Source organism: Gorilla gorilla, chromosome X, assembly GCF_029281585.2.
Source record: "Gorilla gorilla gorilla isolate KB3781 chromosome X, NHGRI_mGorGor1-v2.1_pri, whole genome shotgun sequence".
Lineage (NCBI taxonomy): Eukaryota > Metazoa > Chordata > Mammalia > Primates > Hominidae > Gorilla > Gorilla gorilla.
Window position 1 is genome coordinate 130,796,679 of NC_073247.2, and position 14,938 is coordinate 130,811,616.

At 41.0% G+C, this 14,938-nt stretch overlaps 1 protein-coding gene across 1 annotated transcript in view; it reads right to left on the bottom strand.

Moving 5' to 3' along the window:
- Positions 1-14,938, bottom strand: part of KIAA1210 (KIAA1210 ortholog) — a 49,049-nt gene that overhangs the window by 12,186 nt on the left and 21,925 nt on the right. Inside the window, exons 6-8 of the mRNA XM_019018844.3 lie at positions 14,105-14,260; positions 5,616-5,813; positions 2,783-2,891 (exon numbers count right to left, since the gene is read on the bottom strand). Coding sequence (XP_018874389.1) covers positions 2,783-2,891; positions 5,616-5,813; positions 14,105-14,260 — 463 coding nt within the window. The remainder of the gene's footprint in view (positions 1-2,782; positions 2,892-5,615; positions 5,814-14,104; positions 14,261-14,938) is intronic.

Sequence of the window (14,938 nt, forward strand, 5' to 3'; positions counted from 1 at the left end):
ATGGAAAACTCCCCATAGGAGACAGTGAACCTGCGCACACACCCAGCACATCACTACTGCAATCAGCATCTGAGAAAGCCATCACACAAAGATACTCTGCAACCAAGGAACTCATACAGAGTCTTCAAAACTGAAAGCACCCAGAGCTGAAGCCAGGTGACAATAAACTATAATAATCCATTAAAAAGTGGGCAAAGGACATGAATAAACAATTCTCAAAAGAAGATATACAAATGGACAACAAACATATGAAAAATGCTCAATGTCACTAATCATGAGGGAAATGCAAATTGAAACACAACGCGATATCATCTTACCTCAGCCAGAATGGCCATTATTAAAAAGTCAAAAAACAATAGATGTTGGGATGAATGTGATAAAAAGAGCATACTTATACACCGCTGCTGGGAATGTAAATTAGTGCAACCTCTGTGGAAAACAGTATGGAAATTTCCCAAAGAACTAAAAATAGATCTATGATTCAATCCAGCAATCCCACTACTGAGTATCTACCCAAAGGAAAAGAAGTCATTATATCAAAAAGACACCTGCACACATATGTTTATTGAAGCACAATTCACAATTGCAAGGATATGGAATCAACCTAAGTGCCCATCAACCTATGAGTAGATAAAGAAAATGTCAAGCACATGCTAGTAGTTGTACAGATTACTCCTCTCCTTTCTTCTAGTACTTTTCTAAGGAACTCACTTTGATCCCCAGATGGAAGGGTCCCTCACTGCCTTTCTTCCCTCACTATCTGCTGCATCCCTAGCTCCATCTAGGGGTTTCATACCCAGCATACCGCGCTGAGAATAGCTGACTGTGCTCCAAACCACTTTCATGATATGGAAAATCAACTAAAGAAAATGTGATACTACTCAGGCATAACAAAGAATGAAATAATGTCTTTTGTAGCAACCTGGATGAAACTGGAGGCCAATATTCTAAGTGAAGTAACCCAGGAATCGAAAACCAAATACCACATGTTCTCCCTTATAAATGGGAGCTAAGCTATGGGTATGCAAAGGCATACAGAGTGGTATATTAGACACTGAAGACTCAGAAAGTGGGAAGCGTAGGAGGGGGTGAGGAATGAAAAACTACATAATGGGTACAATGTACATTACTCTAATGACAGGTGCACTAAAATCCTAGACTTCACCACTATACAATTCATCTGTGTAACCAAAAACCACTTGTACCCCTAAAGCTATTGAAATAAAAACATTTTTTAAACCAATCATATGTAATACACATGCAAAGAAATTCTTGGAATGCCTTAAGAATTGCATTGGTCCACAGGCTTCAGGTCAAGCACAAGGTAGTAGTTGTACAGATTACTCCTCTCCTTTCTTCTAGTTCTAAGGAACTCACTTTGATCCCCAGATGGAAGGGCCCCTTGTGCCTTTCTTCCCTCACTATCTGCTGCATCCTTAGCTCCATCCAGTAGTTTCATATCCAGCATACAGCGCTGAGAATAGCTGACTATGCTCCAAACCACTTCCATGATACGGAAAATCAACTAAAGTATCTGCCACCATGGATACTGACTCAGTTCTATCCTCTGTGTGTAAAAGAGACAACTATTAAAAAATAAAGCTCAAAGGCTGGGTGCAGTGGCTCACGCCTGCAATCCCAGCACTTTGGGAGGCCAAGGCGGGCAGATCACAAGGTCAGGAGATCGAGATCATCCTGGCTAACACGGTGAAACCCCCTCTCTACTAAAAATACAAAAAATTAGCCAAGCGTGGCGGCGGGCGCCTGTAGTCCCAGCTACTAGGGAGGCTGAGGCAGGAGAATTGCTTGAACCAGGGAGGTGGAGGTTGCAGTGAGCCGAGATCACGCCACTGCACTCCAGCCTGGGTGACAGAGTGAGACTCCGTCTTAAATAAATAAATAAATAAATAAAAATAAAGCTCAAAAAGACAAAAGAGTACTCATTTAATCTTCCTTTTTCTTTTTTTTTTTTTTTTTGGAGGGTTTTGTGGTTTTCTTAGTATTCATGGGAAAACGTGTTTAGGAATATCCTGTCTTTGAACCCACATGTGAAATCCTTTGTGGCAAAAACGTAACATAACTGTTCAACTTAATTTGAGGAACTGGAATTTTTTTTATCAAATATTGCTTGAAATCAGCTTGCCATCAACTGGAGCCAACATCCACATATGCACACACATAAACACACAGAGAGATTTTCACTCTGGTGATATTTGTTGTTTGGGGATTTGATAGGTGTTGGCTGCCAAGGACATCTGTCTGCAGCTGCATAAACCCTCTTTGTCCATGGATGTGGGCAATAGTATCATTATTAACACAGACATTTTCTCTCTACAGGAAGAGAAAGGCAACTTTAAAAAAATGATTTTTTGGCCAATTCTGTTATTCCTTTCTGGTTCTGCTGCTGAGGAAGAATGCTGAAGGGGAAATCAGTGGCTGTCCTCTCATATCTGGGCTCACTGAGGAACTCAGCATGTATGTTAGCCTCGGAGAGGATGAAACAAATTCACAAACAAAACACCTCTCTTGTTGGAAATTCATTTACATAAAATAAGAATCCAGGTATGATCCTTTACCTGAACCCCACACAAGTGGCAATTGTATTACTTTGGCAGTTTAGATGGAGAAGCCTGGACAACATTTTCTGCATATAAAATTGAAAGCTCTCTGAAGACCAAGGGCAGCAGTCCTGGGTAGTTCTTGGGTATAGCTCCTATCAACATAGCACTGTGCAATGAAGTCTGTCATACATGTTTCTGGGCGAGGGTGAAGATATGCTAACCTGCACTGTCCATTCCCAGCTTCTTTTCGTTGATTTCTTTTGGTTTGGTTATGCTCTTTTCTTCTTCAGAAACCAATGGAAGGTTTGGCTCCTCCTCCTTTGGTTCCACCTGAAACAGGAAAAGAAAGAGCTTGAATCCTACTGAAGTGCTTTCCAACCACTCCTGCATGGTTGCCAAAGAAAAAGCATCAGGAAAAAAGTTCTTGATGCTGGGCACGTAACAGTACCTTTAAAGATGGACGTTATTTCAATGGAGATATTTCCAGGGATTTCTTAATGGAATTGTTTCCACCAAGAGATCCTTGGGGATCATTTTACCTACTGGAAGTGGTTCATCCAGGTTTGGAGTTTCTAATGTCTGAGTGACACACTGCAGGGATCTCTCTAAAATACCCTGGAAATGACTGAACCACACTGGAAGGCCACGAATCCGAAAACGGGGTCATTGGGCCTGACAACAATCATGCCCTCGGCCATATTGGGATTCTCTGATTTGCTTCACCAGACCTGTGAGCCAAATTCAAATCCTTTTTGGCTTCTTTTCAAGGAATGTAATGAAAGCATGAATTATCTCTTTCCAGATCAAAAGAAGAAAAAGAATTGGGGTTTTGTTGGGAGGGAAAGGAGAAAAAGCTGAAAGGTTCAGCCCTTACACTGGATGGGCTGAAGTTGGTTTAGTATAAATAAGGTTTTCTGATAATTACAATACAGCTCTGGAAATGTCAGCATAGCACTGCACTGAACAGTGTCCAGAATTTGCTTAGTGTAAGCCTTTATGGCATGCATGTAAAGACAAACATATAAGTCTTTACACTCCCACTCAAAGTGCCTGTGCAAACAGACACAGCTCATAATAATTTATTTTTGAGTAAACGTGGTCAGATTGGCCTGGATTCAAAATCTCTTCATCATTTACTTGCTGCGTGACCTTGGGCAAGTTATTCTCTGAATCACTGTGTCTACATCAATAAATAAGGGACCAGGAGAAACCTCCTGTGGGACTTGTAGATCTAAGAAATTACAGAGCAGGGAGAAAGTGGTAGTAGTCCCTGTGTCATAAATGATCCTGGATCTTCTTTATATTCATCCACATGTCAGGGAGAGAGTCACAGGGAAGAAGTGGATGCTCTGGCCTTCTCAGAGGGTAATGCACAGGCTTTTTCTCAACTAGGCTATACAGAAAGAAGAAAGTTAGAAGGGTCATACTGCTTCCCTCAGCCAACCTTCCCCATCTCCCAGGTTTGTGGTGAGGTATTCAGGGGATAATGCATGTATAGGGTTTGGCACCTAGTAATTGGTCACCCCTTCTTCGACACCAAACTAACAAGGTACTCTCAAGGCCACCAGAGGGCTTCCCTCTGCCGCCCTGCTCCTCCACCTGTTCTTTCAACTCGTATTTTGTCTAAAACCTAAAGTGAAATTGAGATGCCTAAGCTAGAGGCAAGATGGTGGGATGGAAAAAGGGCTGAGCTGGAAGTCAGAAGACTGGATTCTGGCCCTAGCTCTGCTACCACCTGGGTGTTTGACTTTGGGTAAGTATCTGAAATTATTTGTGCTTTAATGCCCTTCTCTGTAAAATGTTTGTACTATACAATCTTTTAGTCACTTCACCTCTGATTTACAGTCTCTTCCTTTCAGCCCAGAATCACTGGCGAATTCAGTTTTTGATCAAAGTGAGTTTTATAGACAACTGACACATCGTTTTAAACACTAAACACTAACATTTTTTAATCCTTAACTTTTTTTTTTTAAACGGAGTTTTGCTCTTGCCAGGCTATAGTGCAATGACACAATCTCGGCTCACCACAACCTCCACCTCCCGGGTTCAAGTGATTCTCCTGCCTCAGCCTCCAGAGTAGCTGGGATTACAGGGATGCGCTACCACACCTGGTTAATTTTGTATTTTTAGTAGAGACGGGGTTTCTCCATGTTGGTCAGGCTGGTCTCACACTCCTGACCTCAGGTGATCCGCCCGCCTCGGCCTCCCAAAGTGCTGGGATTACAGGCATGAACCATTGCACCCAGCCCTAATCCTTAACTTTTACTAAAAGCCTTTTCCAAAAGCATTATTTCTCTATCTTTTTAAACAGGGATCACGGAAAATAATCTACTTTTTCTAGATGACTTGGACAAATAATAAAATTATCTATTACATTGGACTATGATATAGTGTGGCCCTGAAGGACATATTGAGGTGGACAAGGTTCTTGAGCCCCTGTATTAAATGGCCCCAGATTGTTTCTGTCATTCTGTCTGCTACCAGCTGTCACTTCTCTTTGCTGTCAGGTCTGAGTCTAATCTGTGGCCATGTTTTTAACACAGTACGTCTGCTTCCTGGAAAGTCATGTGGCATCTATTTGGAGATCTTTGGATGGGTTAACAACTAAGTTCTGGATGTTTAGGGTTGCTGAAAGCTTGACCTCCAAATAAGTGGAATAGTGCTGCAATTTATGACTCATGGGTCTCATCTGATTAATAACTGAAAGAATCCTGATCTGGGCTAGGGTTGAATATTCTCTACAAATAGGCCTGAGTGAACTCCCAGATGTTAACCCAATAAGCAGTTTATGGGGGTTTAAATCATTCACTGTTTCTGCTTCCTTTTAGTCCCTTCTAATATAAGTTCCACACGGATAGGAAACCACATCCAGTAGATGCAAGCTTGCTCACCCCTCTGGGGGTGTCAAGCTTAGGACAGCACCCTTGACCTTGCCAAGCTTACTTAGGGCATGAGTCTCCTACACCATACTATTTCCCTAGTAGTAGTTTGTAAAGGTTGGAACTCATCTTTTCTTATACAGGAGTTTAGTGCCCTGTCTCTTGAAGGACTTACAATCACTTGAAGGTTCTTCTTTTGTTTGCGGGGATTTAAAGTCATTTTGTGGCGAGCAGCTGAAGAATCCAAACAGCCCTCGGTGGTGGCTGGGGTGCTGAAACCAATGGGCAGCTGGGTGCTGCTGGTAGAGGCAAGCATGGCAAATGCAGTCAAGGACTGTGAGCAATCAGGTCCAGAAGATAACTCGGAGAAGCTCTGGGGAAGGTGGGAGAAAACAGACGAGTCAACCCGTATGCTGTTACTGGTCTCAAAAGTTGGATATTCTTCCGGCTGAAGAATTCCCAAAGAAGAAATCCTTCATGAACTATTGTCCCCTTTCCTACATTTCCTGTCAATGGGCTTATTTGTTAGAGGTAAGCTCCATAATTTTACTGGTTTCCTTGCAGATGAAAACAAGAAACAGGAAGAAGTTTGGGTTACTCCTCTGCTTAGAAAGCTTTCAGGGGCACCCCGTTGTCCTCGGGATGGGAACACAACCACTTAATTGAGTTTGCAAAGTCAGAGAGACTGCATGTTCTCTTGTCCTAGATCCCCTTCTTATCAACAGGACATCTGGCTGGGGTGAGAGGAACAATTGGTATCAGTGAAACCCAGCAGAGCTCTGGGATTTCTATATTGGAGGGTTGGGTGGAGGGAGGAAAATCAGGTTGGAAGAGGGCCTGTCTGCAAGGTGCATTTTCATAGACAGCACACTACCTTTTATTTATATTGACAGTTCATGGGTGCAAGACTGATGGGAGGACCCTCAGGAACTGAATGCTCTAACCTCCAGTGGGATAGTGATGGAGCCTGTAACCCTGTCCTCATTATGGCTGGCCTCCATATCTCCATACTATTTGGTTCTGGGACACCTAGTTGAATTCCTCTGTAGGACCTTCAAAATAGTCTCCTCTGGGCTTCTGGACACAGCATTTTCCATACCTCAAAGAGCCTCCCCAGAGCTCTTTCCATTCCTAAGAAGATTTCGATTTCTGTTAGCAGAAGGCCCTTTGAAGATCAGCTGATAAACTGTCTCTGCTAGATACTAGTAGCAAACCATATATTATAATTTAGCAAGTAGACAGAATCTCCCATTGTGTTTACCCACTAAGTTCTCTTCAGGCTAGTTTTGCACAGCGGGGATCCCCTTGGTACTTGCAGCTTTCACATGCCTTCATGGTTCCCACCACCATTGTATGTTGATGCAGTGATAACCTTAGTTACTATCTTGGTTATGAAGATGGCACTGTCATTCCAGTGCATGGGGACTTAACACAGTGCTAATGGGTCAGGCTGATGACAAATCCTGCAGACCATTCTGTTTTGGATTCAGGGAGAAGACAGAGAAATAGTACAGTTGACTTTTGTGGGATCAATCACACAAAAGTAGGATTGATCCCAAGATTTCCTTTACTTCTTTGTGCAACTTTCATCTATGAATTTATATACTGCCTCTTCCTGATATCATCTAGTTAGATTATGTTATCTACTGGAAATATAAATTTGATATCAGTGTATAGAGTAAAAGCTCTTCTTTTATTGTTCTGAACATCTTTCATACTTCAGAGTGGTGTCATAGTTCTGGTCTTTTGGGGCTGGAGGATAACATCTATGCTCCCATTAACCTCACATGATCTGTCTTCCTTTTATCCCTGACCGCATTACCAGCCATTTCCTGCTCCAGACACACTGCTGGTCTGCTGTTCTTCAAGCACTTCAGGCATGCTCTCCCCTTGGGGCCATTGTGCCTGCTGTTCCCTCTGCTAGGCATGCTCTTCCCCCATGTCCATGTGGCTAGCTCCCCTACTTTTTTCAGGTTTTGATTCAAAAGCCACCTTTTCATGGCCTGGTGTGGTAGGCTCACGCCTGTAATCTCAGCACTTTGGGAGGCTGAGGTACGCAGATCAACTGAGGTCAGGAGTTTGAGGCCAGCATGGCCAACATGATGAAACTCTGTCTCTACAAAAAATACAAAACTTAGCTGGGTGTGGTGGCAGATGCCTGTAATCCCAGCTACTCGGGAGGCTGAGGCAGGAGAATCACTTCAACCTGGGAGGCGGATGTTTCAGTGAGCTGAGATCACCCCACTGCACTCCAGCCTGGGCGACAAAGCGAGAGACTCCATCAAAAAAAAAAAAAAAAAAAAAGGCACCTTTTCAGTGATGTCTTCCCTGGCCAATCTATTTAAAATGTTTGAGCCACTTCATATCCCCTTCCTTACATTGTTTTTCTCCCTGTCACTGTTCTCACTGTCTGACATACAATATGTTTTCCTTATTTAGCTTGCTTATTGTCCATGACCCCCTTTACAATATAAACTCCATGAAGAAGGGTTTTTATCTGTTCTATGTACTACTGTATTGGGGATACAGTACCTCCAACTGTGCTTGTAGTAGTTGCACAAGCACTACATGGTAGTTGCTCAAAACATGTTTTTTGAACTGGTGACTTGATTACGTTAAAGGCTCCCACCAGAAGTTGCCTTTCTGAGATGTCATCAGAGCAAGCTCCTCTGTTCTCTGTATTATTTTAGTTATTCTTTCTGAGGCCTCACTAGCTCCAGCCAAAGGTAGAAGGAGAAAAACAAGGAGATCTATGAATCTGGAATCCCTAAAAGAACACCGTACAACTTGCTTTGCATGAAAGCCAACTTATGATGCCCACATGGCAAGTAAGTACATATTTAATAAATATAAAGACCTTTCAATTCAGTTGGCATCCCAAACCTTGTGGTATAAACACTAAAGATACTTAATTTACTTTAGTGAAACTCATTCTATAGCGTAACAGAAAAATCAGGCTCAGCAAAAATCTGGCAATTTCTAGATTGGGTATGTGCAGGACAGAGTTTATCTGTTTCCAATCACAGCCTAAGCCAAGAGTCCATCAAACTTAATAACAGCCACTGATCTCCCTGTGTTAGCTTGACTCTCACTAAGGAATCTATAGACATCAGTCTAAACACAGACCCACATCCATTCTCAAACCGGGGCTAAAAATTAAAGAGCAAAACGATCAAGCATTCTCCTCATCTGACTATGGAGCTCAAGCTCAGACATGTGATTTAAAACAGTCTTAACAGGATCTCTGTTGTTAGGTTTAGAGTATGTTATGTGGGTATAGATTATATGTATATGTTATGACTTCCCTTAACTCACCAGTGAATTAAATAAACTATACACTCTCTGGAACTCTACACAGTATTTCTCAATGTATGGTCTGGAATCCCCCAGCACCAAAATCACCTGGAGTGAGTGTTGTAAAAGCACATTTCGGGGACATATCAAGACCTAATGAGTAAGAAGATCAGGGGAAAGGCTTTAGAATAGCTTTAACAGGGTTTCCAAATGAGTCTTCCAGGAGCCAAAGTTGAGAACCAATGCCTAGTCCTCTAGCATGAAGAGAACGGCTCCCATTTTCAAATATGAGTACAGCAAGTTCAGGAATAATCCCATCAGTTGCCTTAGAACAGGAGTCACAAATATATGGACTCCTTTTGGGAAGTGTGGCTCCTTCTTAGGCCTTCTTAGGTCCTCTTTCCCTCAGTCCTATTGGTTAGCAGCAACTTAGAAGAGTTACCACAGGCCAGGCATGGCGGCTCACGCCTGTAATCCTAGCAGATCGCGAGGTCAGGAGATCGAGACCATCATGGCTAACACGGTGAAACCCCGTCTCTACTAAAAACACACACACAAAAAAAATAGCCGGGCATGGTGGTGCACACCTGTAGTCCCAGCTACTCGGGGGGCTGAGGCAGGAGAGTTGCTTGAACCGGGGAGGTGGAGGTTGCAGTGAGCCGAAATTGTGCCACTGCACTCCAGCCTGGGCAACAGAGCAAGACTGTCTTTAAAAAAAAAAAAAAAAGCTACCACAGAAGCCAACCACAGGATTTTATGAGTTACCCAAGAAAAGCAAATAGAATCCCTTCCTGGCAGAATTCTGAAAGAAAAACGAGTGGAGAAAGTGGGACACCTTTCTCTACTTTTCCATCCTCACTCCCCTCCAACCCTACTTCTCCTTCCACGCACTCTGACAGCCAACATACCCTGTCTGAACCCAATCTGCATATTATTTTTTCGTTTGTATAAATCTAAGGGGTAGAAGCATAGCTTATTACATGGATATATCGGATATATCACATAGAGGTGAAGTCTGAGCTTTTATTTTTACTGTAACCATCACCCAAATAATATACGTTGTACCCATTAAGTAATTTGTCATCCCTCACCCTCCTCCCTCACTCCCACTCTTCCAAATCTCCAATGTTTATTTTCCACACTCTATGTCCACCGTGTACACATTATTTAGCTCCCACTTATAAGGGAGAACATTTGGTCCATTATGCATATTATTAAGTACAGCTGAGATGTTTTCATTTCTTCTCCTGTGTTTTAGAGAGAGTTTAGCACAGATATCTTCAGATTAATATCTGGAATTAAATGGGCTCCTTGTTCCTCAACATCTGGGAGATGTGCCCGGCCTGGTACCTACTAATCCAGAATCTTCTTAGAGAAGGAACCTGGGTTGGACCTTGGGCCAGGGGAAAGGATTCTTCAGCACTGGTTAGTAGAGAGCTGGACACTCTTTTGCTGTTAGCTGGGATAAGGGCTGCTCTTTGGAAAATAATAACACATTTTCACTTCTTTTTTCCCTTCTGTCAAGTTTCTAGACCCAGTGCAAAGGAGTTTCGTCAACAATGCACATTTTGGTAGTCCTTTTTAATGATTTCTTTTTCTGTTTTATGATGCTAGGGTTTTCCCCTTTTGAGCAGGGATAGAGAGAAGGTTGACTGTCTTCTTGGAACAAAGGAAAGCTCTGATTGTAATGTCTTAAATAAGGGGATTACCAGGTGGCTGTCTAGGCCCAGATTTCATCAAGCATTTGGCCCATAAAGCTGTCACTCTGAGAAAAAATACATTCTGAAACTGACACTGGGATGTTGGAGAGTTGGGTTCTATGTGAGTCAAAAGCTAAAAGCATGTGTCTATCTCCACAAGAAGAAGCTACTCTTGGTGGGAAATGTGGTTCTTGGTGGGAGACTTCTGCACCAAGAGGTACTGGCACAGAGTGTGAGACCCAATAATGGCTGTAGGGATTTTAATTCCCTGGGTGTGGCAAAGTGGCTTCTGTGCCCATTCCTGAGAGTTCCTGCACAGCTGCTGCTTCATTCAAAATCTATGTTACTTAAAAGCTGTTGTGGTCAATATTTTTGCCAACTTGAAAGTTCTTAGAGATGGAATTTCTGGTATTCCCTGCAGCCCCCTTCTATCACAATCTCTTCAATTTCTTAACTAGTATAGAGAATAAGAACATGGACTTTGAAACCAAATAGGCCTGAATATGACATCCTAGCTATACCACTTATTGGCTGTCTGACCTTGAGCAAGTTCCCTAGCCCTTTTGAGCCTCAGTTTTCATGTCTGTAAAATGGGAATAATCATAATACATACTTTGGTTTGTTGTTGTAAAGATTAAATAAAATTATACAAGGAAAGTGTTTAACACAGTGCCCGTTACATAAGAAAGTCTTGATAAATGTTAGCTGTCGTTGCTATTGCTGGGCATTGGTTATAAAAAGAGGACTGCTAGAAGCCACATAGTTCAGTGAAAAGTGCTATGGATTTGGTCAGGAGTCCTGGGATCAAGCCCCAGCTCTATCTTTGATTGGCTCTGTGGCCTTGGCCAAGTCACTTCACCTCTCTGAACCTCAATTTTTTTTATCTATAATGAGAATCTTTCCTATCTGCTTTACAGAGTTATTGAGAGAGTCAAATGTAACTATATAAGGAAAATCACTTTGAAAGTTGTAAATTTGTATACAATCATGGGAGGGAGCATTATGTTCTCCTTTGATGTATTAGCGGATTTTAAAACTAAAATTTTATTTCATTTTAGAGACAGAGTCTCACTACATTGCCCAGGTGGAAGTACAGTGGCTACACACAGGCATGATCATAGTGCACTACAGCCTGGAGTTCCTAACCTCAAGTGATCCTCCTGCCTCAGCCTCCCGAGTATCTGGGACTACAGGCGTATGCAGCAGAAGATTGCTTTAAAAAAAAAAAAAAAAAAGATGGCTCTGGGCTTCGGAGACTTATTTGTATACAATGCTGGGGAATTATGGTGTAAGCCATCCAGGTAAAGCATGAGATATTATAAAAAGAGGCATACTTGTAGCACTCAAAATTAACTCTTTATTAGCCAATTCAGTGGAATAACTTAACCCCCAAATGTTAAATACCAGCATTTATCCTGCAATGTGACTGAGGCCAGGGAATTTAATCAGCCCAAACTTTAAGCTTTAAGAATTTTACCCTGACAATGTATATTGATAGCTTATCTTCACAGGTGTGGGACAAAGGACAAAACTCAAACTCATCCCTCTGCTCACCTGAGACAAATGCATATTTGATTGCTTCTTCTGATGTAAAAATGCAGATTCACTGAGGAAGATGAAGGCATAAGTGACTATTCCTCTACCTCCTCTCACATGTAAATTGTGTATTCAGTGAAAGGCTGATCAAAGACTCAAAAAAATGCAACCATTTGTCTCTTATCTTCCCACACCTTTTAAAAATGTGGTCATCTTTCCCCAATATCCGCCTTTTCCCCCTTTAGACATTGAAGCCCTCAAAATCATCTTTGGAGAAAGGCACAGACCTGCCTCCCAGGTGCACATCCTTAACCATGGCAAAATAAAATTTCCAAATTGTTTCTGACCTGTCTTAGGTACTTTTCTGGTTTACAAACTCGACAACAAAAAGATAAATAACCCAATTAACAAATGGGCAAAGGAGAAATAGATATTTCTCCAAAGAAGATACACAAATGGCTAACAAGCACATGAAAAGATACTTAACATCATTATTTACTAGAGAAATGCAAATCAAAACCACAATGAGATACTATTTCACACCCACTAGCATGACTATAATTTTTTTAAAACAGGAACCTAACAAGTGTTAGCCAGGATGTGGAGAGATTGGAACCCTCATACATTGCTAGTGGGGATGTAATGTAAAGTGGTACTGCTGTTGGGGAAAACAGTTTGCTAGTTCCTCAAAAACTTAAACATAGAGTTACCATATGACCCAGCAATTCCACTCCTAGGTATATACCCAAAAGAATTGAAAACAGGTGTTCAAACAAAAATTTGTACAAGAATGTTCATAATAGCACTATACACAATAACCAAAAGGTAGATAGGACACAAGTGTCTATCAATGGATGAATGGCTAAACAAAATGTGGTACATCCATATAATGAAGTATTATTTAGTCATAAATAGAAATGAAGTACTGATAAATGTCACGACATGGATGAACCTCAAACACATTATGCTAATTGAAAGAAGCCAGCACAAAAGCCACATATTGTATGATTCCATTTACGTGAAATATCCAGAGTAGGCAAGTACAGAGATAGAAAGCAGAATAGTTGTTGTCAGGGGCTGATGGGAGATACGAATGGTGAATGACTGCTTAATAGGAACGGGGTTTCCATTTTGGAGAACCAAACAGGTTCTGGACCTTGATAGTGGTGATGATTGTATAACATTGTGAATGTATGTACTGTCACTGAATTGTATACTTTAAAATGGTTAAAATGGTAAATTTTATGTGATCTGTATTTTACTACAATAAAAAATGTTATCTAATTCAATCCTTCCACTAGTTCAGATTATACATCCCAATTCATCTGATTTAGTGGCATTCTGCAGAAAATACTTGTAGTCATAGCCCAGATCCATAAAACAATAAGCATCCATCCACCTACTACCAGTCTGTGCTTTAACTTTGGTTTTAACCTAATTTCTTTGTTGACATATCTAACTGAGGGCTGCTTCACTTCATAGGATCTTTTAACATCAAAATAGAGTTTTGTTCTGACTGGCCAATTATCTTCCCTATAAATTAGGTTTCTGTTTACTTTTTATTTCCAAAGGTTAATCATTCTAAACTCTACCTCACTCTCAGAGCCTTTTCAAGTTCACCAACAACCAATTCAATTAAACACACATTAGTTTGAGAATGGAAGTGTTGATATGAGCACACACTACTATACGCTGATTGATATTATCTGGTTGACAAACCTAGATATATGAAATAGACACATCGCCCTCTCACGTGTCAACTGATTTTTCACATGGATATGTGTCTATCAAATAATACTATATGTCCTAACCTCTGATATTTTTTGGATTTCTAAGTGTAGAGTCTATGCTTCAGTAAAAGTCTGTATTTTTATCTTCATGAAATAACTCAAAACATCTGCAAACTATTATTTTTTCGAAAATACTATCTTCCCTTGCTTATACATTAAAATGGTGATTATTTGGTTTGTAGAATTGGATGGAAAACCACCATGCAAATCAAAAGCCAAGAATGTCAGCTCCTTCCCCAATCATCCCCCTAGTGTTGAGCTCCAGCGGGAGAATAGATGATACAAGAAGAAGTTATGCCTCTGATCTGTGAGGCCCCTCAACCTGCCCCTTAATATATACTCACCTGAGTCGCTGTCAAACTCTTATGTGGTAAAGCCTTCTTTTGTGGATTCTTAGGTGACTCATCATCGAGAGAGATTTCTACCAAGTTCTTAGAAATTATTTCAGGTTGGATAACAGGTGGGATGATGCTGAGTCGGCGTCGGTGCGATGGTGGGTTCTGTCAAGAGGGAGAATAGAAGGAACAATTTAAAACCTGTGCTCTCTTCCTCAAATTAGTGGTTTTCTCTTATTCTTTAATAAGAGTAAGGAATCCAAAGTTGGTTGAAGGACTAAGAATCCAAAGTGAAAAAAATAAGCCCAGGGAAGAATTTCCTACCTACCCGTCTTCATTCCTAGTACCTACTCAAACCAAAGACTACTAGCCTTGATTTCCTCTCTGAGGTGCTGCACACTTTTGCCAATCCCCAAACAAAGACAGAAACTTCAAATTGCTTGTTCGTGCAAGATCAGAATCCTGATGTTATCTCCTTACTGATGTTAAATACAAATCTCATTTAGTTCTGATCTTTGTTTTAATGTCTGAATTTGACTTTGGAAGTCCAGTTCTCATAGAGGTGAGTCTTTGAGTTATGACCTGGAATTGGCATCCAAACTGCACTCTTTGCTCTTATTATTAAAGGAATTATTTGGATTGAATCTTGACTGTGTTAGTTGCTTATCTTAATCCTGTCAATAATGATTTTCTGGGATTTTAAAGAAAATCTACAGAATTTAAAAATCTATAGATTTTAAAGAAAATCTATGGAATGGTTTCCTAAAGGGACAAAAATTTATCATTTGGGCTTTCCTTCGGATTCAGCAGACAATTTAGTTGATTCCATTTTGAAGAAAATGG